We start from the raw sequence: 27838 nt of genomic DNA on the forward strand, positions 1-27838 counted from the left end.
CTTTATCTATCTACCTTTCCATCTCTGCTGAATCACTTCACCTAAGCTTTGATACCAATTTCTAGTTTAAAAATGAGTAGAGAAAACACATAATAATGAAAAGGAAACAACATAAATAATAATAAACACAACAAAGAACTCAAGACACAAGATTAACATGGTTCACCACTAAGTGGTTGTGTCCACTAGAAATACAGGGAGAATTCTTATTAACCAATATCCAATTACACAGTGCATCATGTATGGGCTACACACAACCATTTATATAAACATATCAAATATGAAATGAAGAGTCTTTTGGGGAAGACAAACAACCATGTGACTATTGGGCTTCATATACCCAACAATAACTCTAAAATAAAGAAGGTTTGAAAATGAGGAAGCTTTTATTGGAAATATTTTAGTAAGTTGTTATCTTCAAAAATTGGTATTATCTTACGATCATTGTGATGACTTTAGTCTTCATTTTGATGGCTTGCTCATCAGATGAAATTTATGAGATGTGTGTACAAATTTTTTTGTGCAGTTTCTTTCCCTCAGGGAATGTGGGTGCATCATACTTTTGCACTGGCTCGATTCCTATTGATAATGAAATCAAGGAAATTATTCAAGTTTATGGATACTTGGAATATGGTATGGAAGGTGAGCTCATTCTTTTCAAAAGGGAGAATAATATTAATTTTACTTTTGGTGGACTGTCTTTTGTATCTTTTTCGTTGAAGAGAGGTCAAGAGCCATTTTAACAATGGCTCACAATATGGATGAAAATAAATATGCTTCCTTACCAAATGATGTGAGAGCCATTTGACACATTTGATAGAGGACTCTATGGCCATATCTTTGTTATTGTTTAAGTGTGTCAAGTGTGTAATATTTGTGAATGTAAGACTTGCCAAATGATGTGAGAAATACCACCAATAATCATGAAGCCCAAAATGAATTTTATGATAGCATTGCCTTCCATTTTTCCTTGTTAGTTTCCCTTTAGAACACTCAATGCATCTTGCTTCTCAAATAGGAACTCCAATGCAATCCAGATCTCATCGGGTGTGGTGCAATAATAAATATGAAAGAGAAGATATAGAGACATATACACATTATAATATCCTAAAAGCCTCATTACACCTATTAAACCACTTTATCTTCTTAGAAGTAGTTGTAGGCTCAAATTTTGTACCCATGGTCACTCTATAAAATCCCTAGTGCTTTAGGTGAATCTCAATTTTTTTGTCCAGCCATAGTAGTTTAATGGAATAATGGAAGCAATATGATTTGGATCCTTAAAAAAATATTTAAAAAATGTATAGAAATGGATTGATACAACAATATTTATCCTCTTAATTCCAAAAAGTTTCACTTGAATTATAGAAAAATCAACTCATTTACAAGTTTTCCAAGAATGAACCCAAAAGGAAAATATTGAGATCTCTAAGTACCTAATGAATATTTTTTAGAAAAGGGCCTAAGATCTTGATAGAGGACTCTTAGATATTTTTGATGATATCTAGTTTTCAAAAAATTAAGTTTGGATGTGCAAGATATGGCCATAGAAGTGCAAAAAAGAAGGCCGAATTTAGAGGCCTAGAAGGAAAAATTAGTGTAGGATCTAAAAATATCACCTATATTTGGGATCAACACTAGAACAATTTTTCTAATGATATCTTGTTTGTGTGATTTTGATCCCATATGATAGAGTTATGGCCAGAAACCAAGACTAGGTCATTTAGGGTTTGGAAGGCTTGAAGCATTTCTAGAAGTTGATTGTTTCAAAAAATGGAACATTATAGAGCATTCTTTGGACCAGTGGATAAAAGGGTGATCCCTCCAAAGTATCAACTAAATTGTTGGATAAAAGAGTGCACCCAAATCAAATAGAGGACACTTTTGACTATTGGATAAAAATGTGCACCCAAATTAGTCAAAGCACACCTCGAACTGCTAAATTAAAGGTTGTACCCTCAAAACAATTTGTAGTCTTTGATTTTGATGAATTATCAAGCAATATTAGGGTTTGTTGGCCTTCTAAGCATGATGGTGACCTCCATTTTGGTCCAAAGTGCCCTGATTTTTTATTGACCCCTAGATCTTGCCTTGATTTTCATGCCTACAACAAAATTGCCCAAAAATTCAATTACTCAAATTTTGATGAAATTATAGTCGATATATAAGTTTGAGAATATTGTGCACGCAATGGTTACATCCATTTGATCCTAATGTGCATAGAAAAATCACCCAAGGTTGGATCCCTCAAGCATGTGGACATGCACTTGACAAATTTAGTCTAATACCATGTAGGAGTTGATGATACAACCACATGAGCCAATAATTCATCTATAAGAAAAACACCAGTCACACAAAAGAGATCAAGCAAAGATAACATGCTCTATAACAACCCGAGAATCCTATATTATTGCATATAAGAATTATTATTACAATGAATGAATTATTCTCATAAAAGGAAGAATTAAATCCTAGATGCAAACCTCAAAGGCTAGATCAAATTAGCATGCATCAAGTGTCACAATCATAATGAATAAGATAAATTAAGATATTATTAGCCTAATTTAACAAAAGAAAAAAGAAAAAAGAAAGAGCTTGCATAGGTAGGTGAGTTGGCTTGAGTCGTGGGTTTGCTCCCCATTAGTCCCAGGTTTGAATCCTCTCCTAGGTTTAAGTGGGGGGTACTGCTTGTAGGCTATGGCTCCTTCTGCAGGGCACTAGTCTTGCCTCAGGTTGCACATTCTTTCTCCCCAACTTGGCAAACAAAAAATAAGACCAAGGTAAGGTCAATTGGGCACTGGGTTGGGTCGCGAGGATACCCCTATAACAACAAAAAAAAAAATTAGCTTATTTGAAAAAGTAACTAAAGGACCTAATCAGTAAATAATTAAATAAAGTATCCTAATTATTCCCACAATATTTAATTTTAATTAAAGTATACAATATTAAAAAATTCACTAATATATGGTAAAAATGCAAAAAAATGTCTCTACGTGTGAAAAAGAGATGCAATGCATCGACATCTTCTTTCGAGTGCTCTTATCTGTCGCAGGGAAATTACAGAGGTTCTGCTAATCAATTCGCTATTTTGGCTAATAACTCTGGGACTAAGGATCTTGGTAGGGTCATTTCACAGACTTGCGATCAAGAGGCCTTCTTTGCAAAACCAAAATACTCTCTGGTTAATTCGGCTAGGGCTCCCCCTCTTCTTTACAAAGGTTGGGATCAGGATTGGCATTTGGTTAGTCGCAAAAGGGCATTAGGGAAACCAAACGGCCTCAAAAGGATTTCCAATCATTTTCGGGAGCAGGGTTTTGTAAAACCTAACTAGCCAAAGAGTTCCTCTGCTCGCTACATTCCTCCATGAAAATCCTTGGGCAAATTATCAGAGGAGTTGAAAACCTCTGGCCGTCACAATTCTATGGAAATTAAGCACCCTATGTCGGATCTACCTTCAAATTTCCCAACTACTCCTAACAAGTCGGTCATTGAAATTTATAATTATACTCAAGCTAGGTATCAAATGCATTGCAGCGATAGAATGATCTTTGCTTGGTGGAAAGGCTAGGGGATCCCGTTGGAACAAATTGCTAACTGGGTGTCATCCTCCTTTAATAACCAGGTAAGAATTGACATCCTTCTTGATAATTTTTTAGCTATTGAATGTGGTAATCAGAATCTTAGAAATTCATTTCTTAATGAGGATATATTAAAATTTAAAGGTCTAGGGTTTGATTGTTGGGAATTGCAACCTCTCTTTCTCCCATCTCAATTCAATTCCTACATAGAGCAATTTCACTTGATAAATTCCCTGTAGAATTGTGCAATAATGACTTTTTAAGAATAATAGGAAACAAAATAGGTAAATTTGTAGAAGTCAAAAAATCAGCCCTAAGCTTCTTTGACCAGGTCTTAATCGTTAAAATGAATATTAACATTAAATTTTTAGAGCCTATAACTCTGAAATGTGATAAATCTTGTTTAACCCTAGAATTACCCATTTATAATGGTCCGTTTGAAGATTCTATGCCAAGGAAGATCCCCTCCGAGAAACCTTTCCTTGTATCGTTGCTCAAGTCTAATGGCACTCCATTCAGATTCATGGAAGGAGAGGGTTTTACCCTAGAGGGCTATAAGATTGATATTAACCCTAATCATCTTACCTCTAACCTATATCCTCATAGCTCCCCTGTTAAGCCCTCTCGCTCCCCTCTTCCTTCACTACTAACTATAAATTCACCTATAGCTAACTCTCTTCTGGGGGATCGAGATCTGGAAGATGATGAAATCAATGAGGTTATCTCCCAGAAAGAGCAGCTCGGCTTGACGAATTTGCCATCATCTAGCTCTCTCATTCCACCAGAGAGGTTGAGTCCCTTGGGGTCTCCACATTTAATGGAACAAATGGCCTCTGAGAAATTAGCAGAGCTGGATAGGCTTTCCCCGGATCCAGGATTGGCATCCTTACAGGGTCAACCAATCTCTCTAGTCTCAAGTATGGAGAGCTTTGAGGAGGCAGAGGTTTGCCCTCCATCTCTAAAGGTTTTTTCTCATTCAATTGTAGAATCTGAGAATGATCGAGTGGCTAGGGAAGTTAAAATCATTGCCAACTTTGTAGGGGAAGAAGTAGTAAACGACCTCATGGACCTATTGGTTGATGAAATCTGTGATGATGAGGAGTTGGAAAGACTAACAGATTTCTTGGTCAAAAATCTTGTGGATGTTACTAGAGTTGACTTAGAAACAGATGAACTCTTTGTAGCATTAGATAACTTAGAAAATGATAACCCAAATATTCTAGGCATTCTCAGCTTTGATAGAAGAAAAGACTCTCCTGACTGTGCTAAACACAGTAAGAGAAGAGGTAGGAGATCCCTTGTTGAAATAAGATCAAAGGATGGAGAAGCCAAGGGTCAGTCTAAAATATCTACTCATTGTAATGCAGGGGAGGGGAAGTTCCTCCCCACAGAGCCATGAAAATCATATCTTGGAATGTTAGGGGTCTGAATGCCCCTAACAAATAGTGCATCTTAAAGCATGACAACTTTGATTCTAAACCAGATATAATGTTAATCCAAGAAACCAAACTGAACTCCTCTGATATAGCCCTTTTTGAGAAAAAACTAAGCGTTAGACAGATAAAGCACTCCCCTGCTACAGGGACCTCAGAGGGCTTAGCCATCATCTGAGACTCTAGATTCATCTCATTTACACCTTTACATATTAAGAAAAATTGGATGGGAGGAGAAGCAAAAAGTTATAAAAATTACCTAAGATTCAAATTGATTAACGTTTACGGTCCTGTCCAAAATAGGGATAAGGCTAGGGTGTGGGTGGAACTGGAGTCTTTCCTCAGAAGTTTTCCAAATGATGTATGCATGATTGAGGGAGATTTCAATGCTATCACTAAGGTAGCAGACAAAAGAGGAGGTAGCAACAAACTTCCTCCTGTGGCTATAGATTTCAATCATTGGATCAATAGGAACTCCCTGTTGGAAATCCAGGTGGCAGATAATGCCTTCACCTGGAACAACAAAAGGCTTGGTTTCTGTAACATTGTTGAGAAACTAGATAGGTTCTTTATCCATGGAGGGATCTTGGAGCTTAACTTTACCTTAAATGCAAAACCCCTTCCTTTAGTAGGATCTGACCATTTCCCACTCCAACTAATCATATTATTTGACCACTCCCCTAAAAAATGTCCCTTCAAATTTGAGAGCATGTGGTTCAGAGATGATAACTTCTTAAACTTAATTCAGAACTGGTGGAGTAGCTCTATTTTCTCTAGTTTGAAGATGTTTATTATCACAAGCAAGTTAAAGATTATCAAAAGGAAGCTCTTAGAATGGAACGGGACTAATTTTGGAAATATTTTCAATAAAAAACTCCTAATAGAAAATGATCTTAAGAATGTTAACATTGAGGTTCTTGAGAAGGGGATGGATGACCATCTCTTCCTCAAAGAAAAGGCTCTACTCTCTAAGTATGAAAAGACACTCTCAAATGAAGAGATCTTTTGGAAACAAAAATCGAGGGAGACTTGGTTGAGTGATGGGGACCAAAATATAAGTTTTTCCACAATAGTACTAAGCAGAGGCGATGGGTCAATCCAATTTCTAAAATTAAGAATTGCCAGGGTTCCATCGTGTCTGAACCGGATGATGTTGCCTCTGAGGTAGCAAGGTTTCTTGATAAAATCTTAAACAATATTGAAGGCTCCAACCTCAGAGGCCAACTCAATATTATCAAGAATCTTCCAAAACTAATTAACAATGACCACAACTAAATCCTATCAAAGAAATTCTCTGAGGAGGAGGTTAAATCTGCCCTTATGAAGATGAATCTCGACAAGGCCCTGAGTCTGGATGGCTTCCCCACTAGCTTTTTCCAAAAATGTTGGGGTTTTATGGGGACAGAGATCATGGATGCCTTAGAAGGTATTAGGAACTTTGGTAAGATTCTCAAAGAAATCAACAATACCTTCTTACCTCTCATCCCTGAAAAAGAGAATCCTAAAAGCATTAATGACTTCAGACCAATAGCCCTTTGCAACACTCTGTACAAACTCTTAACCAAAACTCTATTAGCCAGACTCCAAAATCTTCTCCCCATTATCATTAGTGAAGAACAAACCAGCTTCGTAGTAGATAGATCAATCTATGATGGGGTTATTATAGCCCAAGAGGCCATTCATTCGGTCCAGCTCAATAGGGCACCAAGTATGCTAGTCAAATTAGACATAAGCAAAGCTTATGACAAAGTTGGCTGGTGCTTCCTATGCAAATGCTTGGAGGCCTTTGGATTTTCCAAATCCTAGATCAACCTAATCTTTGAATGTATATCCACCCCCAAATTTTTGGTCTTGGTTAATGGTTCCTCAGAAAGTTTCTTCAGCAACTCAAGAGGGCTCAGGCAAGGAGATCCTATGTCTCCCTTCCTCTTCATCATCATGGCTAAAGCCCTAGGTAGATCCATCTCTAAGGCTAAAGAGGAAGGTGGGATCCAAGGAATCCTCATTACTAGCGGCCTCCCTCCCTTTACGCACCATAAATTTGTCGACAACACGATGCTTTTTGGGTAGGGAAGTGTAAAGGAAGTGAGAACCTTCAAAGGCATCCTTAATTCCTATATTTTAGCCTCGGGTTAAGAGGTGAATCTGACCAAGTTTGCAGTTTTTATGTTCAACATAGACCCCTCCTTAAAAAAAGTGATCAGCAATATCCTGGAGATTAGTGAAGGAACTCTTCCTTGCAAATAACTAGGCATTCCCCTTGACAAGGGTAGAAGACCCTCAAAATTATGGGACAACTTGGTGGATAAAATCAAGTCTAGGATTAACACTTGGAAAGGAAAATGGTTCTCATCTGCAGGTAGAGCAACCTTGGTTAGATTGGTCTTATCAGCTATGCCCATTTACCAGCTCTCCTGTCAACATTTATCTTCTTCTAAGCTTGTAGAGCTTAATAAGCATCTCAGGACTTTCTTTTGGCAAGGTGCTAATGACAATCATAAAATATCACTCATATCCTAGGACAAGATATGCAAACCTAAAGAAGAAGGAGGAGTTGGCATTAAAAACCTTTGTGATCAGAGAAAAGCCTTGGGTGCCAAGTTGGTCTAGAGGATGTTCAGAATCCCCCACCTCAAGTGGGCTCGCTTGCTGCACCACAAATACCTTAATGGAGGAATCCTATCCAAATCTTCAGAGAAACCAACTCTCCCAGAGGGTTCTGCCTATGAAATTTTATGTTAGACTGCAAGAGGATTATCTCTGACAGACTTACTTGGAACCTAGGGTCCAGGGATAAAGCTCTTTTATGGTCGGATTCTTGGGGTGGATATAAAGCTATTGCTAATATCCATGACTTTGGTTCTACTCGTATCCTTCTTGAATCACATAGAGGACCCTTGTTAAACAACTATATCTCCCCTTTAGCAGATGGGGCGGGTTGGCAATGGATCGAGAAGGAAGATGACGATATCCTGGTAAGGGATAAACAAAAACTTATGGCAATTCTCAAATCAAGGAACATTGCCTTAGGTCACAATGAGGACAAGCTCGTCTGGGATGGCTCCCTAAGAGGAGAATACAACTCCAAGGATGGGTACTCTCTCATCTCCATATCGTTTATAAGACCTATGACTGAGCTTCCCTTGAAACATTGCTGGGATAAATACTGTCTGCCTAAGGAAGGTATCTTCTCTTGGCTTGCAGTTCTGAACAAGCTCTTAATTGTAGACAAATTTAGAAGAATGGAGTATGAGGGCCCTAGCAGATGTTCTCTTTGCGAGGAAGATGAGGAAGACACTAATCATATCCTCCTTAACTGCCCCTTTGCTCACAAATGTTGGATCTGGTTCAACAACAAACTTGAATGGTCTACAACCTTCCCACACACCATCTTTGGAATTCTCAAGGCATGGCCCCTCCTTAGGCATAATGTGGGAACTATGGAAGGATAGAAATAGACATCTCTTTAAGAATGAAAATCTAGAGGCACCCAGAATCATTAACAAGATAGAGTCAGCTATCACTGAACTCCTGAACAACCGACTATCATCACGCACATTGAAGAATGCCTCTATCACTTATTGGGATGAAAAAATGAAAAAATGTTGGGAAGGCTTATCCTTTCCTCCCTATGTAGGTGTTGGTCCTATTGCAAGTCTTCGATCAAGGGATGCATACAGATGGTAGCCCCCAGGCGAAGGTTGGATGAAGCTAAACTTTGATGGGGCATCCCGCGGCAACCCAGGGCAAGCAGGGATAGGATGTGTTGTTCATAATTGGGAAGGCAAGGAATTAGCAACCCTTGCCTCTCCGGTTGGAATCAATGCCAACAATTGGGCAGAACTTATGGCCCTGGTTGAGGGTATGCATTTATGCAGGAAACTAGGAGTTAAGAACTTGGAAATTGATGGAGATTCAGCTATAATTGTCAATGCTCTAAGGAAAGGTAGTATGGCTAATTGGAGACTAAATACTTTGCTGTCAAAAGCTCTTGACCTATGTAGAGATTTTGATAGGTTCACAATCAATCATATTTATAGGGAGGGCAATAAAAGAGCAGATGAGTTGGCCAATTTGGGAGCTGATGGCATTAATCTCCTATCTGTGCCACCTTAAGGCATCAATCTTTTGTTTTTGTGTCCTAAGTTGTTGTTATCATGTTCCTCCTTTCATCCCCTTATGTTTCTCTTGCCCAGACTCTATTTTAACCCCCTTATTTATTCCTCTTCCTTCCCCCTATATTTTCATATAGATACTTAGAGAAACATTCAGTTTAAATATTGGCTTCTCAACATAAGCTGTTAACTAACACTTTTGTTTCAAATATCACTTCGAACACGTATTTCCTTCATTCATCGATATACTATTTTCGGTCGCTAGGGCTATCTCCTCACCTCCTCCTATCTGATATCCATCGGGTTTTATGTTGATGAAACCTTGGGCTTCGGTGACCTCCTTTATTTTTCCATCAAAATTCTTCTTCCATCGATATCAATGCCCCATTGATGAATGGATCTATTGTCTCACCGAATACTTCTTCCACCAATAAAGTTGTATCGGCGAAACAATGCATATTGGAGACATGCCTTTTAGCCTCCTCGAAACCTATTTCCTTATCGATATCTTTTATCGATGAAACTGCCTTTTGTCTAATCGACCTTATTCTTTTTATGTGAACATTTCTTTCGGTGACCCTTTGCATCGATGGTATTATCTCCTTGAATACCTTTTCCCGTCAATGAAAACCATCTCCACCTTCCTCGATATCTTTTATCAATGGAATTACTATCTCCGATGAGTCCTTTCTAAAGTTTATTAATGTTTCCTTTCTTTTGATACCCTTTTATATCGATAAGACATCGTTGGGTCTCATGTCGAAGAAACCTTGGGCTTTGGTATTTCCTTTATCCTTCCATCGAAACTCTTTTTCTATCGACATCACTACACTCCTTTGATGAATGGGTCTATTGTTTCATCGAGGCCATCTTTCTTTTGATGATTTGCTTCACTATCATCTTTCATCGATGAGCTCATTAGTAATCTTCCTCAATAAAGTTGCATCGATTAAACCACACACATTGGTAACATTCTTTTTAGCTTCCTCGAAACTCATATTCTTATCGATATTTTTTATTGATGTAGCCTCCCTCTATTTGATCGTGATTATTCTTTCGATAAGAACGCTTCTTTTAGTAAGTTTCCTTCATTCCATCGATGGTATTATTTCCTCGGTAGCCTTTTCGCGTCGATGAAAACCATCTTTACTTTCTTTGATATCCTCTTTCATTGGAATCAATACTCTCGATGGGTCCCTCTTAGGTTCATTCATGTTCCCTTTCCTTCGCTACCCTCTTTATATCGATGAAACTCTCCTATGTTTCATTGACCTTTTACCTTTCGATGAAAATGTTGCTGTCGGCCAATAACTTTAGTATCTCTTCGACACCCTCCTTTCTCGAACAATCCTATCGATGAAACCTTCCCGAGTTTCTTTGATTTCATCATTTCAGTAGAACTATCTTCTTTGTTGTATTCATTTCATATCCTACCGATTCCAAAGTTTCTTCATTATCCTTGCTTCATCGATGGAACCTCCTTTGGTTTCATCGATATACCTTCTATCGATGAAAATAATGCTTTCAATTAGTCCCTTTTAAAGTTCATCGAGGCCCAAGTCTATTCGATAAATCATCTTATCGGTGAAACATCGATAGGTTTCTTCGATTCCCTTTTTTTTTATGAGACATCCTTGGGTCTTATGTTGAAGAAACCTTGAGCTTCGGTAACTTGCTTTATCCCTCCATCGAAACACTTTTTCTATCAACATCCCTACACTCCTTCGATGAATGGGTCTATTGTTTCATCGAGGCCATCTATCTTTTGTTGATTTACTTCTGCTATCATCTTTCATCAATGAGCTCATTAGTAATCTTCCTCGATAAAGTTGCATCAGTAAAACCACACTCATTGGTAACGTACCTTTAGCCTCCTCGAAACTCATATTATTATTGATATCTTTTTGTTTGATCATACTTTCGATACGAATGCTTCTTTCGGTAAGTTTCCTTCATGTTGCACCGATGGAATTATTTCCTCGGAAGCCTTTTCCCGTCGATGAAAACCGTCTCTGCTTTCTTCGATATCCTCTTTCGGTGGAATCTATGCTTTCGATGAGCTCCTCTTAGATTCATTGGTGTCCCCTTTCCCTCGATACCCTTTTTATATCGATGAAACTCTCTTATGTTTTATCGACCTTTTATCTTTCGATGAAATTATCTCTATTGGCCAATAACTTTAGTATCTCTTCGACACCCTTCTTCTCTCAAACTATCCTATCGATGAAACCTTCCCTAGTTTCTTTGATCTCATCTTTTCGGAAGATCTATCTCCTTCGGTGAGTCCATTACATGTCCTACCGATACTGCAGTTTCTTCGGTAGCCTTGCTTCATCGATGGAACCTCCTTTGGTTTCTTCAATAACCTTCTATCGATGAAAAGTAACACTTGCAATAAGCCCCTTTTGAAGTTCATCAACACCCAAGTCTATCTGATAAATCATCTTATCGATGAAACACCGATAGGTTTCTTCGATTCAACAGGTGCACCATTTCGGTAAAATAAAAGCCCTCATTTTCTACATGTGTTGGCCTATAGGAACCCCTAAGTGCCCTGCCATATACTTATTTGATACTTGATGCTAAGCTTTCTATAATTGAATGGGTATTTGACAATCCATAGACTGTGGGTAATATGTGGTTCTGCCATAAAACTCATCTACCTCTATTACCCTCAGTTGGACTCAGGCAAGACAAAAGTCCCATTTATCCCCTTTTGTTATTGTATCCTGGATATCATCCATTTTCAGGGATAGCATCCAAGTACATAAGCAAAAGGTGGTAAATAGGTGATTAATAACTATGGATGATCACTTCTCAAAATGGAAATTATCTAGAAACTCTGTTTATGAATATGCCATATTGATGACTTTATAATTTCAGATATATGAGGTTAAGATTTTAGAAACATTAGAGAAGGATGTCAAATCACATTGGAATACTACATGTGACTAACAATCTGGGCAAGTGTTTTGAAAACTAACCATGCAGGAGTTACATGGCCATCTTGAACAAATGACAGGATGAAAGCTGCTAAAATGACAAAAGACTACATGCAATCAAGGCTCAAACTCTTAAACAAAGCACTAGGATAACAGTGACGATTGAAAAATAGTAATATGGGCCTGTAAGGGAAATAAAATATCTTCCCACTTGCTCACCCTAGCCTAGGGCGTTACTGTATTATTCTAAATCTATGCTTATTCTAATTAGATGTAGAAACTATTTGGACTACAGTCCTAGGCAAGGCCGGAGGTTTTCTTGCCTCCACTCTTTCCTACCGGTGCCCACATGAGTGGAGTGATGTAAAAAAATAATTTTGATTAATAAAATTTTTGGCTATGGCCTCTTACCGATCAAAAAAAATAAAAAATCACTAATATATAATTATAAAATTTCTAATTGAATTTTGAAATAAGATTATATAGAGGATATATATTATTTAAATTTTGTATATATGTAGTTAAAAGAGCTCCAGTATTTATTCACTCTCTTAATTAAAAGATTCATCAAAATAAATAATTTAAACATATAATGGTTAAACCTTTATTTAGATTAGAAAATTTTGAAAAGTTCTAGTAAATGTCTAAGTATACAATATCTAATAGCTTTTAATCAATAAATATTTAAATAACAACATAAAAAAATAAATTTCATATTTTTTTTATTACAAATTTAATCAATTCCTTAAGCTTTTTTATTAAAAATATTCTAAATATAATAATATTTATTTTTAATTAATTTTACAACTGTTTTAGATGTCCACTAAATATATAATTATTATTATTGATTGAAAAAAATTATTATTATTATTATTAGAACAATAAATTATTCCTAAAAGCTATTTTTCTTTTACAAAAAGTTTAATAGAAATATAAAAATATAATAATAAGAATATATTAAAATATAATAATATAATCATATATAATAATCTAGTAATTACAATATCATAATATATTAATAATAATTTAATATTTAATATGATAATAATATAATAAATTTTTAAGAACAATAATGAACAAATATGTTTAATTTTATCATCTTTTACATAATATTTTATAAATATAGATATTTAATTTCAATTAAGTTTACAAATTTTTTTAGAAGTCCATTAAATATATAATTATAAAATTTCTAATCGACTTTAAAAAGAGAATTATATAGGAAATATATTTTATTAAATTACATGGAACAATAATTATTATCTTTGGATTTAATGCGAGGTGGTCTACTACTCTTTGGCAGTCTGGTGATGCGAGTGTGCTGACTAGATGCAAGTGGGCTTACTGGTGATGCGAGTGTGCTGGCAACCTCAACTATAGACCTCTCCCGAGGTGTTGGCATGGAACTGGAGGAGGCCTCCCTCCTCCATCTAGTTTGGGTTATCTCTCCCCTCTTTACTCTGCATTTATGTTTCCATAGACGCTTAATTGTCTTTGCCCTTGCCACCCCCTCTTGGGCGTACATTAGCTCCACCTTTAATGGAGGCAAAGACTGATGGAGGTCCTCATTCCCAATCCTTGCCACCCTCCTCCCAACCCCCTCTGCAACCAAAGTCGTTCTGCGAGGCCGTAGGTGGAGGTTCGAACTCCATCGCAAAAGACGCTAGGTTCGTGGCTGCTACAAATGGCAATGGAGCGGGTCCACAAGGTAAGGACCTTGGCTTCGGCCTCAATCCCTTCACCATTTCCCTGAATGAAGCCATGGAAAATGAAATTACCTTGGAGAAAAATAGGTTGAAAGATTCTGCCATTTTCTTTGCCTGTGTGGATGTTGATAAATGCCCTCTGCGAAAATTCATGGATGACTGGTTTTACAATTATTGGAACCTAAAATTAGAGCTTCATTTTTCTTTCTGTAGACAAATTCAAAAGGGGTTGTTCATCATATTTTTTTATTCACATGAAATGCAATCAAAGGTTATAAATAAATTATACTGGAATGTGGGTAAAACAGCTTTTCATACCCTAAGTTGGTCCGCTGAAGCTAATCCTAAAGAAATCTTGGCTCTTTCGAGCCCTAGATGGGTAGTTCTTAAGAATATCCTGCCATTTTTATGGAAGTTCATCCCCCAAATCATTGAACCCCTCGGTAAATTCATCCACGTGGATGAAAACCCATGCCTTGTTCCCCATCTAGATGCCAGAGTGCTCATCTCCATTCTTCCTAGGATTAATTTGCCAAATTCCCTTCAGCTTAATATTGCAGAGGATGTGTTCTCTTGCCCACTGGAATTCCTGGGAAGTTTGAACGCGTGTTTTCTCTATAAATATGAGGGTCATGTGAGGAAAAATTGCCCCATATTGAGAAAAAATGCCTTTGCCGCAGATGCTTCTAAACCGAATTTCCTCCAACAGCGACTCTATCCCATCCGCTCAGCCCGTGATGGAGTCTGCCCCTACCTCCCACCCTAAGCCTCCTACTCCTGCCTTGAACCCCCTGCCCCCTCCCTCTGTCACGGCTCCACCTCTCCAACCTTCGAATGCTGCCTTCCCAGCCTTATCGGATGATGGTTACCAGGTCGTGATGAACTCCAAAAAGCGTAGAAGGAAGAATGTGTAGCAATTAGTCTTGAATAAGGGGGGAGCTTCCTCTAAGCCTCCCTTTCTCAATTTGCCTCACACCCCCTCTAAGGTTAAAAGCATAATTAATAGTTTTGAACCCCCCCCCCCCCCCCCCTCGAGGATGCTCTAGCAGTATCGTTATTTGGGATGGCTCTGCTAACATCTCTAAGAAGATCGAAGTCACCCTCTGTAATGATAGTGGTAGTGGCTCCAATAAGGACTTGTCCGCATTTTCTACCATGGCTCAGGCCATCAGTGCTTGCACTAGTGTTGTAGGAACTCTGTTTTTTGCTCCTCTAGAATGCTCCCCCCACAAGAGCCTTGTTTAGAGGCAATTCCCTCACCTACAGAACTAGAAGAACCTCTCCCACGAAGTATCTGTCTAGAGGAAGATGCACCTAGAGATGACCTTGAAATACAAACAGATGGCACCTCTAAGCCTACTAGAAGGGGAAGGCCCATGGGGTCTAAAAATAAAATTAACTCTACTAAGAAAAAGGACAAGGGTTCCCCTGCCTGTGATAGTAGCCTCCTAGCTGCTGAAGGTCCATAATTACCCCATGTAGTTTACCATGAAATTCATCTCATGGAATGTGAGAGGTCTGGAGGCTCCAGACAAGAAGAGGATTGTTAAATGTTTTCTGGATTCCCATAAAGATCTGGATTTCCTGATGCTCAAGGAACTAAAATCTGTTAATTTTACATTGGAAACCAATCTAAATGTCATTTGGAAAGACTCAATCAAGTTCTGCTCCAGCCATCTCAAGGGTAGGGGAGGAGTTGGTTTGCTCGTTAGCCCTAGATGGGCGAATTACATCACCGATAATGGCTGCTCCCCTTGTAATAGGGTTGTTTGGGCCTCGATTAGTATTAACAATACCCTCCTTGGGATCTGTAACATCTATGCATCTAATGACTATAACGAAAGAATTGCCCTCTGGGATTGGATTACCTCCCTCCCCGACATACCCTGGATCATAGGGGGTGATTTTAACATGGTAGAACATGGTGAGGACAAAATGGGAGGCATAACCTTCTGTTGGAAGGGTTCTGAGAAAGCCCATTGGGATAGAATGAAATAGGTCAGAAATCTATTTGACCCGCTGCTTGGCAAGAAGGGTGAATCCAAGGGACTATGGAACACATGGTGCAATTCCCAATTAGGTCCCAACAGAATCTATTGCAGGCTCGACCATCTTTATGCCAAAAAGGACCTCCTCTCATTTTCCCCTAATGCTTATAATAACCCTGTCATGGTATGCCCCTTCACTCTTCTTGATCATCACCCCATCTCTGCCCATATTAGATTAGCTGCCCCCCCTGCCAATAGGTTAGGGCCTAAGAAGTTCATACTCAATAATCACCTCCTCCAAGATATAGACGTTCTCTCTGCCATCAACATTATCAGACTGATCAATAAAAATAACAAGGATCTCACATCACAAATTGACAGATGGAACTTTAATATTAACTCTTGGTAAAAAATTCACAAATGATTGGTTAGAAAAGGGCCAAAGATTACAGATATGAGGAAAGCATCCTTAGCAACAACCTCTCCCGGGTGGAGAATGAAGTCCAGTCAGACCCCTCCAACCCTAAACTTGCTGGTAATGTGGCTAGTGCTAGGGATGCACTAAGACGACACCAGCAAACCAAGATCAAGGGGGCCATGATTAGGGCCCACACCCACTGGCTGCAGTTCGGTGACAAAGGCTCCAAGTTTTTCTTTAACCTCCTTAGGCAAAAACATAGACGGGAAACAATTGATAGAATCTTCTTTGATAATGATGAGATCTCTGACCTTGATAAGATTAAAGAGGCCTTTGCTCTCTTCTATCAAAAGCTATTCACCTTTGAGGAGTCTGAGGCTGATAAGACCCTTAGAATCAAGTTTCAAGCCATCATCCCTAGAAGGATCTCTAAGGAAGATTCCTACCTCCTCAAGTAACATTTCTCCCTTAATGAAATCTAATGTGCCATTAACTCCCTCTATGACGATAAAGCTCTAGGGCCTGACGGGCTCCCTATTGAATTTTACAAAGCTAATAGTCAATGGATATGCTCTGACCTACTAGAAATTTACAATGAGGCTATCCTTAAAGGCTCTCTTGGAGGTTCTATTAACAAGGGCACTATCAAGCTCATACCCAAGGATGGGGATAAGGCCCTAATAAAAAATTGGAGGCCCATTACTCTTCTCAATGTCTCCTATAAAATCTTGGCCAAAATGCTTGCTATGAGGCTGGAAAAAATCCTTCCTAGGTTCATATGCTCTACGCAGACCGGGTTCATTAAAGGTTGTTATATTCCTGGAAAACCTTATCACCAGTTGGGAAGCTATGGACTGGGCTAAGGTCTTTGGGCAAGATCCTGCTATGTTTCTCCTAGACTTCGAAAAAGCCTATGATAGGGTGGAATGGGGGTTTATTCTCCTAATGCTTGAATCCTTTGGATTTCCTAGGGAATTTTGTTCCTATATTAGAGTCCTTCTATAGTATGCTTCCATGTAGATTGATGTTAATGGCTCCCTCTCACCTCCTATTTTGCTTTCCTGCTCCATTCGCTAGGTGTGCCCTCTGGCCCCTGCCCTATTTGTCATTGCCTCAGATGCGATATACTATCTCCTTAGAGATAGCTCGCTCTCCCCCAAAGTAAATGGAGTTAGGCTCCCTAATGACAATGAACTTATCAACATTCAATTTGCTGATGACACAGCCCTCTTTGTGGAACTTACCAAATCTAACATAGAGCACCTTAATCACAAACTTCACCTATTTGGCTCTATCTCGAGAGCTCGGATCTCTAAGGCCAAGTCGACATTCCTTAGTTTGAAGGAGCATCCCCCGGACTAGTTTGAGAACTTTGAATATCAATGGGGTGGCCCATCCAAGCTTGTTAGATACCTTGGTGCTCCTTTTTCTGTATCCCCATCCTTGAAGGATATGTGGCTCTAGGTTAAAGAGAAAATTGAAAAGAAATTGAACAAATGGAACAATAGATTCCTCTCCCTAGCTGGTAGAGTTCAAGTTTGCCAAAAAATCCTCTCATCTTATAATATCTAGTATTCCTCTACTTGGATGTTTAGCAATTACCAGATCCTTGATATTCAAAAGACTATTAGATGGTTTCTCTGGTCGGATGGTAAAGGCAATAAGAAATTACATGATGTTAATTGGATGTGGTGTCACACTGAGAAAACCCTTGGTGGCCTTGGGTTGAAAGATCTTAGGACCCAAGGTATTGCTCTCACGGCTAAGTGGATCTTCCATGCCTTGGAAGGGCAGGAGCCTTGGAAAGTTCTAATCAGAAGCAACATTGAGAGGGTTGTTCTGAAGAAGGCCAACACCTGGAAAGGGTTGCCTTTTGCCGATCTCATGGCCTATAATTTCCCTATCTTTGTCTAAGGCTCCTATGTGTTTAGGTCTATTTGGAAGGCCTAGGAACATGTTAGAGGATTTTTAGGAAACACTAGTGCCAGTAGTGGTGACCTTATCCATGGTGAGAGGTCTATTTGGTGGAACCTTTATCATGTGGGCAAGCCTCTAGCTCTCACACAGGGGTGCTCGGCTAGGGCCTGGGCTAGCAAAGGCATTAAGCTCTTCATTGATCTTCTGGAGCATGGGAATATTCTATCATGGGAAGAACTCAGCTTGAAATTCAACCTTCCTCCCTCTCAAAAAAGAACCCACCACTTGATTAAGCAGGCTTGTGTGGATCTTGGATTACCTAAGGAGTGTTGTGTGGACTCACATAGTTTCCTTTCATTTAAATGGGCTGATGATATTCCTTTGTCTAAAATTAAGGCACAAAATGTATATGCTAAGCTGAACTCTGATTCCTCTATTATCATTCATGCTAATATGTTATGGTACTTTGACCTCTATGATCTACAATGGCAAAAAATCTTTAGCAGACTTTGGAAAAGTCCGATTGAGCCCAAACTCAAGTGCTTTAAATGGTTGTTGTTGCTGAATAAGCTCCCTTTAAAAAGGAGCTGTGATGATTTTGAGCTTTGTTCTATTTGTAAACTCCCTAATACTAGAAGGCATATCTTCTTTGACTACACCATTGCTAGGGAGATCTGGTTAATGTTTGGTTTTTCTATCCCTGACCTTATAAACATGATGGAAGTTATCTCTGGTTATATTCATGGCTTAAAAAAAGATGCTAATATTTTCTGGTTTATTCTATCTGCTAATATCCTCTAGTATATATGGAAGGTTACGAATGCTAACAAGTTTGAAGCTCAAACAAGGGCCCTTACTGAATCTTTCTGAAGACTCACTTTTTAAAAAATTGCTATGCAAGTTACTCTTACCATGAACATTGAAAGGAATAAGCTGCTGAGATTCCTGAAAGACAGGCACGCAACCATGTTCGTGTATGAAATGAAAGATGGGTACGAATGGAGATGCAACATGGACAACCTCTCATCCTTCGAAGAGGCGCTCAAGAGGCTGAACAATGAAGTTAGAGCAACAAGAAGCCCTCCTATGACTAGGTGGCAATGCTATCTCACACCCTAAGCCATAAGAACATTGTCTGGGTGGAAGGACCATAGGGGTGGAAGGCTTGGGTGGAGGCCTTTGATGCCATCCTGTTCTAGATGGGTCATGCACTATGGCACAATCTCAGACTCTCATCCTAGTATAGCTTTTGTTTTTGCTGTCATGTGGCGATGATAGCTATCTTTTTGTACTGTTCTCCCTCGATTTTTAATATAAAAAAAAATTACATGGAATATGTGGTTAACAATTTGCCCACATTTATTCAATTCCTAAAAAAATTCAATAAAAAATTAAATTAAATATATAATTGTTAAAGATTCTATTATAATTTTCAATTTTTTACAAAGCCTAGTAAATATATAATTATATAATTCTTGATTAAATTTAAAAAAACTATTAAAAAAACAAACTTAAAAAATAAATTGTAATATATGCAATTAAAGAACTTTTAAATATATACAAATACTAATTAATTTTAATTAGATTTAAATTTTTCAAAAATTCCACTAAACATATAATTATTGAATTTATAATTAACTTTGAAAAGAGGATTATATAGAGGATATATATGTTTTAAATTACATTAAATATGTAATTAAATAATCTGTCACATTTATTCAATTTCTTAATTTAAAAAATAAATTATAAAAAAATTGTAAATATATAATTGTTAAACTTCTATTTAAATTAACAACTTTCTTGAAAGCCTAGTCGATATGTAATTAGACAATTCCTTATAAACTTAAAAAAAATATATTTAAGGAAAAAAGTTTCACACATATATAGAACTTCTCTATGTATGTATGCATAATCATTTCTTAATTTATTCATTAATAAATATCACATTGTATTCAATTTTAGTTAAGATTGGAACTTTTTCAAAAGTATATTTTTGAAAAAGAAGGTAAAAATTTATTCAAAGAGAACAAGAATACAAAGCCAAAGGCAAGCAATCCAAAACAAGAACCATGAAACAAAGAGAAAAGGGATCCTAAGGGACACCCCTTTCAAAAGAAACAACTACATCATCCCATATTTCCTAATTAATCTTTCAAGAATGACAAAATAACTTGGGGTGAAAGGCCCCAAGTCCTCAATATCCCATATACCAAGATTCTTTGAAGCCCACTTAGCCAAGCAATCTGCTAAGTTCTATTCCATTCTAGAGGGATATGCCTAAAATAAATATACTCCAAAGACTAGCTTAAGTTCATAATTTGCCTGGTTGCAGCGGCAAGTTGTTAGTTAACATCTCTCATATCTTGAGCATTTAACATGTAAATAACAATCATCGAGTCCGACTCACAGATAATCCTTTTCCAGCCTAGAGAAAGACCTTTCTCAATAGCATGGAAAATAGAAAGAGCCTCCATAAAATTATTTGAGTGAAGCCCTTTAAAGGTAGAAAAAAGGAACATAACTCTATCATCACTATTTTTGTCAATGCCTCCAATGCTTGCCCATTTAGGATTTCCTCTCGAAGATCCATCAATAGTAAATTTTAAAACTCCTTTCGAAGGAGGGAACCATCTCCCTTCTCACTGGACTTTTTGCCTAGTTCTCCTCAATCTTGTACCTATAAAAGATTTCAAGTCATTATCAACCAAATTCAACTTCTTTACAACATCCATATCAGTTTGATCCACCTCAATCAAAATATCACACTTGACCACTATAGTTTCCTTAAGATTTCCAAAAATCCTACGCCACACTAGCCCAATCTCTAATTCTAGCTCTTGAAAAATTCTTTGATTTCTTTCTATCCAAATATTTCAAATAATATCAAAGGGACCAATAAACCACACAATCTAGAGAAAAGGGGCTAGGGTTGGATGTCTACCTAAGCTTTCCCAAAACTCCACCAAGGAGGTGGCATGAGCACAAGACCAATTCCATAACCCCCACCAAAGATGCCAAATTTCCCTTGAGAAGAGGCATTGAAAGAAAAGATGAGACACTCCCTCTTCATTATTTTTACAAAGGATACACATTGAAGGACCCTAAAATCCTCATTTACTTAGATTATCCCAAGTTAGACACTTATTTTGGGCTACCAACCATAGAAAAAAATTGCACTTAGGCCAAGAAAATATGTTGCGAACTTGTTTCCACAAGAGTTGTCTCTTCTTCCATACCACTTTCTATCTATGTCAATGTATCCTCAAGATACCAAAAATTTGCCTTTTGGGTCAAGACTCCAAGCCAAAGTATCACTCTGCTAAAGAGAACCGCATAGTCTTTCAACAAGAATCCCAACCAGTTCATGTTGATCCTCCATAGAACCACCCAAAGGTCATTCCTGGGGTTCTTTCCAGCAAAAACCACCATCTGACCCTTTGACATAAGCTTCTTGAAATCTTGTACCTTATACCAACCAACCTCAATAAAGAGGTTGTAGAGAGATTGTAGATGAGGATACTGAGACAAAATCAGGTGATGTCCATCCTAAGAGTCATACCAAAACAAGGCTTCAAAACCTCCATTAAATATCCATAAAATACCATCCTTAATAAGCTTGGCCCCTTTTTTGAGAGTGTCCCAAATCATAGACTCCTTCCCCTCAAGAGGATATCTAGGCACCTCACTACTACTCACTCCTCTTAGATACTTATGGGTAAAAATCTTGGCCTAGCCTTGATGTTGACAAGTGCACCACCTCTAATACAACTTAGTAGATAGAACTAGGTTGTTCATTCTGACTAGGCAAAGACCCAACCCTCCTTCTTGTTTGGGTCTACAAATAGATTCCCACTTGGCCAAAAGAAGACTGCTAGACTAAGACAAAGCATCCAATTTGTTCACAAAACCTGAGGGGACAATTTGCACAAAAAATATATACAAGGGGAGAGCTTGAAGAACTAATTTTAGGAGAGTCACCCTACTCACTGAAGAAAGATAATGCAAGGTCCAATGACTAACATTTCTATGGAAATTTTCCAAAATATCCTACCACAACTCTCTACGCTAAGATCCCACACTAAGAGAAATTCCCAAATAAACCAAAGGAAGTGTACCAATATGAAATCTAAGAATATGAGCAATTATGCCTTGACTGAGTCATGAGTATTAAAGAAGTAGATGGATGACTTTCTCTCATTAATTATTTGACCTAAAGTAGCTAAATAAGTGTCCAAAGTTCTCTTGAAATGTCTGCTTCATTAATTCTAGCCAATCCCATCAAAGTAGTGTCATCAGCAAACGGGAGGTGAGAGGAAGCGACAAGTCATTGCTCCATCTCCAACACTAAATCAAGCCTTGTTGAACCCAAGCTTTAATACATCTACCAAGCCCTTCTACCAAAATGGTGAATAAATATGGGGAGAGAGGGTCCCCTCGCCGAAGACCTCTAGAGCCACTAATAACTCCAAAGGTTCCCCATTACTGAGTACTAAGGAGGAAGTAGAGGAAACACAACTCCTGATCGAGCCAATACCTTCATTCACAAAACCAAAGGCAGACAAAACTTTTCTCAGAAACACCCATTTGACCCTATCATAAGCTTTACACATATCAAGCTTAATAAACATGGCCTTCTCCTTGGACAAAGCCATCAAATGAATGGTCTCTGCAACAATCACAATCCCATCTATAATTAGTCTACCTTCGACAAAACCCCATTGCTCCTCAAAGATCAAAACTGTGAAGCACACCTTGAGATGATTAGCTATAAGTTTGGTAATAATTTTATAAACTACATTATAGAGTGCAATAGGTCTAAACTAATCCAATTTATTAGCACCCTCTTTTTTGGGAATAAGGGCCAAAAAGGTATCATTCACAGCCCTCAACATCTACTTATTTCTGTGAGATTCCTGAACCACCTCTAATAGATCAAGCTTGATAATCTCCTAGAAGTCCTGAAAAAACTCAACAAGGAAGCCATTAGGTTTTGGGCTTTACCGATCTTTTTCAAACGTTCACTAGCTAAATAATTATAGAATTTATAATTGACTTTTAAAATAAGATTGTAGAGAGGACATAATTTTTAAATTGTAACAAATATATAAATAAAAAGATCCTGCATTTATTTAATTCTTAAATTTTAAAAAAATCAAAGAAACAAATTAAATATATATTTTATAACCTTTTAAATAGTGAAAAAGTCTAATAAATTTTTAAATATAAAATTCCAAGTTAACCTTTTAAAAATAATATTGGTTATAAAAATTCTAATTATTTATAAAACATGGTTACATATTTAAACAATGCCTTCAACTTTTTAATTATTATTTTATGATAGGCTAACATTATTGCAATCATTTTACAATTTATAGTTTTAATTAGAATGATATGAATATTTTTCTTTTGGACCAACTATAAAATTAAAAACAAGTCCAACACTTGTTATAATAGTACTTTATAATTAAAGAATTTATAATCATCTCTTCCAAAGAAAAACAAAAAAAACTCCCATATTTAATTAATCTTTAAAAATTTTATTTTTTATTAAAAATGTTATCATTATTTTCTATTAGAAAATATTTAATTTTAATTAATTTTTGAAACCTTTTAAACTGCTCTTTAAATAAATAATTGTAGAATTTATAATCATCTCTAACCAAAAAAGGAAAACCTCCCACATTTAATTAATTTTTAGAAATTAATTAATCATCTCTAAAAAATAATCATTGAATCTCTAGTAAAATATATTTAATTTTAGTTTAGTTTACAACTTATAATTCTTACCACATAAATAATTATAAATTTATAATAACCTCTTTTAGAAGAAAACAAAAACATCCCACATTTAATTAATCCCTAAGCTTTAATTTTTATTAATTTTTGGTTGAATATGTAATAATTGAATATCTATTAAAAAAATATTTGTTAATTAAGTTTTTAACTTTTTTAAAACGTCCACTAGGAAAATAATTATAAAATTTATAATCATCTCGTAAGAAATTGAAAACTTCTCACATTTAATTAATATTTAAACTTTAAAGTTTTTATTAAATATTTAATCATTAAATCTCTAATTTGAATCATTTTAGGAAGAAAACCAGATATATAGTGATTAAATCTATATTTAGATTTATATTTTCTTAGAAAATCCACCAAATATATAATTGTTAAATTTTTAATTAAAGAAAGTCCACCAAATATATAATTATTAAATCTTAATTAGATTTACAACTTCTTAGAAAGTTCATCAAATATATAACTCTTAAATTTCTAATCAAATATAAAATTGTTTTCTATTAAGACGGCCATTTGACAACCACCCCCACCTGTCATATGAAAATTTTATGATGGTTTGATCATTTCAATGCTTTTTATTTGAGGTATTATGAAAAATATTAATTGTCAAAAATATATTAAAAAATGTAAAATTAGAAACAATTATAAATAAGTGATATATAAAAAATAACTATATTTACTAAATTTCTAAATTCATACAAAAAAATATTCAAGATAATCTTGTTAACAATTATATTTAATTTTGAAAAGATTCTAAATTAATATAGATTTATAATAAAGATTATAGAACCATATATTCTACACATTAATTTATTAAATAATAATTAATAATTTTTGAAAATAAATGTCAAAATACTAATTTAATCTCAATACATATTAAAATATTTTAAAAATTAGAAATAGTTATACCTTATCTTTTCCAAATATTCTAAATCAGTTTGTATTTTTATAATAGATGTTATAAAGTAATATATTATTATAACTTAAAATACTATATTATATTTAACTATAACAATTCTTTTACAACTTATTAATAACTTAACCTGTCTTATAGGAAGTTTTAGGAAAAAATAATATCTCAATCTATATAGTCTAATAAAATTTTAAGTAGTTATACACAGCCAGCATACAAGTAGCTATTATATCGTACATTAGATTTTAACAATTTTTTTGTAGTCTTTGAATCCGACTTAATTGCTTATAGATATTGTTTTGGCTACTTTCACTAGGCTAGTGTGCTCGCAGATTTGAATTGCAATAGTGTTAGGCTTGGTACTTTCGCTGGGCTAGTGTGCTCACAGATTTGAACAGCAATAGTGTTAGCTTTGGTACTTTCATTGGGCTAGTGCACTCGCAGATTTGAACAACAATAGTGTTAGGCTAGGTACTTTTGCTGGACTAGTATGCTTGCAGATTTGAACAACAATAGTGTTTCGACACCTTGAAAAGTGCCCATTACCAATTAAAAAAAAAAACAATTAAAAAAACAACTCAGAATAGAAACTAACAAAAGAAAAACTAACCCAAATATATAGTTGCTAAATCTCTAATTAAATTTACGACAAGTCCACCAAATAGTTAAATCTCTAATTAAAGATACAGAGAGACATTTTAAAAAGTCTGCAGAATATATAATTGTTAAATCTCCAATTAGATTTACGATTAAAATTGCACCAGTAGCCATTTAAAACGGAACAAATTTCTACGATAACTTTGTTTTATCAGAAACCATGGCGAAACTTGTGAGATGAGATGACAGGGTACAGCAAACGTCATGGTGTGATGTTAACGTTGCTCCGAACACTTCTCGGTATAAAATAAGCAAAAACCCCATTACAACCCGGACTCGTCGTAGAGCACTCTGTGGAAGGACAGTGGCCACGATAGCAGGTTAAATCTGAGAGCTCGAATTCTAAGCTTCCATTAAACAACGTCAACATCATATCATGGCGACGATCTTACGTGTCTTTGATTGCGTTTCACCGACCACTGTGTGGGGCGCACTAAGTCAACATATAACCCAGCCTCTCTATTGTTTTGGCTTGCACCTCCCAAACCTCCGTCCATGATCACCCTGTACGACGCTTTTTTGCTTGGACCAGCGGATTGTCATCACCAAGAAAATGCCGCAAAGTTTAGCCGTCCATAAAGCAAGCTATTCCCTGAATTGGCTGATCACGGCCGTTTTGACCGCCGAGAAGTTCCGTTTGAATCATGAGACAAATGTGTCATACAGGAGAATAAATTGTTTTGAAGTTTTACACACTTCAAATCAAAAGAACACAAATTTCTTTATATGTATGTTTTGGTGCTCTCTGAGCTGAATTTGCAACGTATGAATGCAGGCGATACACTCAGTCTCCTCGGCATCCCCCATCCGTCCTATAAAGTCTCTAACCAGACTAAGAACAGATGGGTTGAAGCCCAGGAACGCTCCATCAGTTGCTTGCAGGAGAATGGCTAATATACCGCCCGTCACCTTGGGCGATAAATTTAGTAATTTTTCTTCTGATTGTGCCTTGAAAAGTGAAGTTTTCAATGGTACTATAGAGGACTCCGAATCAGTTGACAAATTTACTAATCAATGGGCCAAAGAATTTAGTTCTGATTGTGCCCTGAAAAGTGAAGTTTTCAATGGTACTGCAGAGGACTCTGAATCAGTTGATAATCCGAGCTCCCCAAAGCAAAAGCTTGGCTCAAAATGGAGGGAATATGCAGGGTGTAATGGCTGGAATGGGCTGCTAGACCCATTGGACGCCAATTTAAGGCGAGAAATCATCAAATATGGAGAGTTTGTTCAGGCAACTTATAGTGCCTGTGATTTCGACCCACAATCACAAAGCTATGGTTACTGCAAGTACCAGAAAAAATCGCTGCTGAGTAAGGTGGGACTCCAGAACTCTGGTTGCACAGTCACTCGCCACGTCTACGCCACGTCAGGCGTCCAAGTTCCGCCATGGGTATCTACAATGCTATCCAAACGAGATGCAACTTGGCTGGCGAGGCAAACAAGCTGGGTGGGATTTGTTGCAGTGTGCGAGGATGAAAAGGAAATTGCAAGGCTTGGGCGAAGAGACATCGTGGTGGCATTCAGAGGAACAGTCACCCCTCTCGAATGGGTCGAGAATCTCCGAGACATTTGGACACCTGTAGCAAATGCTCGGACGACGTGTCACCCCTCTTGTGTCGATGTGGACTGTGATGCCAGGGTCCAAAGTGGGTTTTGGAATCTGTATACTTGTGAGGACCCGCATGGACGGAGCGTTTCGAGTGACGTGTTAGGTGAAATTCAGAGGCTTTTGGAAAAGTTCGAGGGAGAAGAAGTGAGTATCACAATCACAGGCCATAGCCTTGGTGCTGCACTTGCTCTGTTGACCGCCTACCAGATTGGCGGGACTTTTAAGTCCCGGAATTCAATTCCGGTGACAGTTTTTTCGTTCGGCGGGCCGCGGGTGGGGAATCGAGCTTTTGGGGAGAAAATGGATGAGATGGGAGTTAAAGTGCTAAGAGTTGTTAACACGCAGGACGTTGTGACTAAGGTTCCGGGCGTTTTGGAACGAATGGGGCAGTCTTACTGTCACGTTGGAAGGGAGCTCAGGGTGAACAATAAGAATTCTCCGTATTTGAAGCCCGATGCCGATATGGCCTGCTGTCATGATCTTGAAGCTTATCTCCACCTTGTTGATGGTTTTCTCAGCTCTTCTATTCCGTTCCGTTCGACTGCGAAGAGAGATATTCTTCGATTGCTTGTCAATCAAAAATCCAACGTCCTGCTCACAGCTGCCAAGAGTGGTTATCACCATAATGGAGCGAATTTTGTCTAGTTGGTACTGGTAACGTCAGTCAGGGGTGGAGGGTCTGGTTTGATTGGTGAGAGTTATTTTTGTTGTAACTAAGACATTTTGAAATCCAGATTCTCCAGTCTATGTAGTATGATAGGAG

General features: G+C 37.1%; 1 protein-coding gene across 1 annotated transcript; it reads left to right on the forward strand.

Annotated features, from left to right (window-relative positions):
• Positions 1–4404: 4404 nt before the first annotated feature.
• On the forward strand, positions 4405–27720 carry LOC131069916 (phospholipase A(1) DAD1, chloroplastic-like). Its single transcript, XM_058005463.2, has 2 exons — positions 4405–4521; positions 26242–27720. The coding sequence occupies exons 1-2, from the start codon at positions 4405–4407 to the stop codon at positions 27718–27720; spliced, it is 1596 nt and encodes a 531-aa protein (XP_057861446.2).
• The last annotated feature ends 118 nt before the right edge of the window (positions 27721–27838 follow it).

Source organism: Cryptomeria japonica, chromosome 6 (assembly GCF_030272615.1).
Source record: "Cryptomeria japonica chromosome 6, Sugi_1.0, whole genome shotgun sequence".
Classification (NCBI taxonomy): domain Eukaryota; kingdom Viridiplantae; phylum Streptophyta; class Pinopsida; order Cupressales; family Cupressaceae; genus Cryptomeria; species Cryptomeria japonica.

Coding starts and splice junctions, on each gene's coding strand:
- LOC131069916 (XM_058005463.2), top strand. CDS start 4,405: ATGGCCTCTGAGAAATTAGCAGAGCTGGATAGGCTTTCCCCGGATCCA. Junction 4,522..26,241: donor AGAGCTTTGAGGAGGCAGAG/GTTTGCCCTCCA, acceptor GTATGAATGCAG/GCGATACACTCAGTCTCCTC.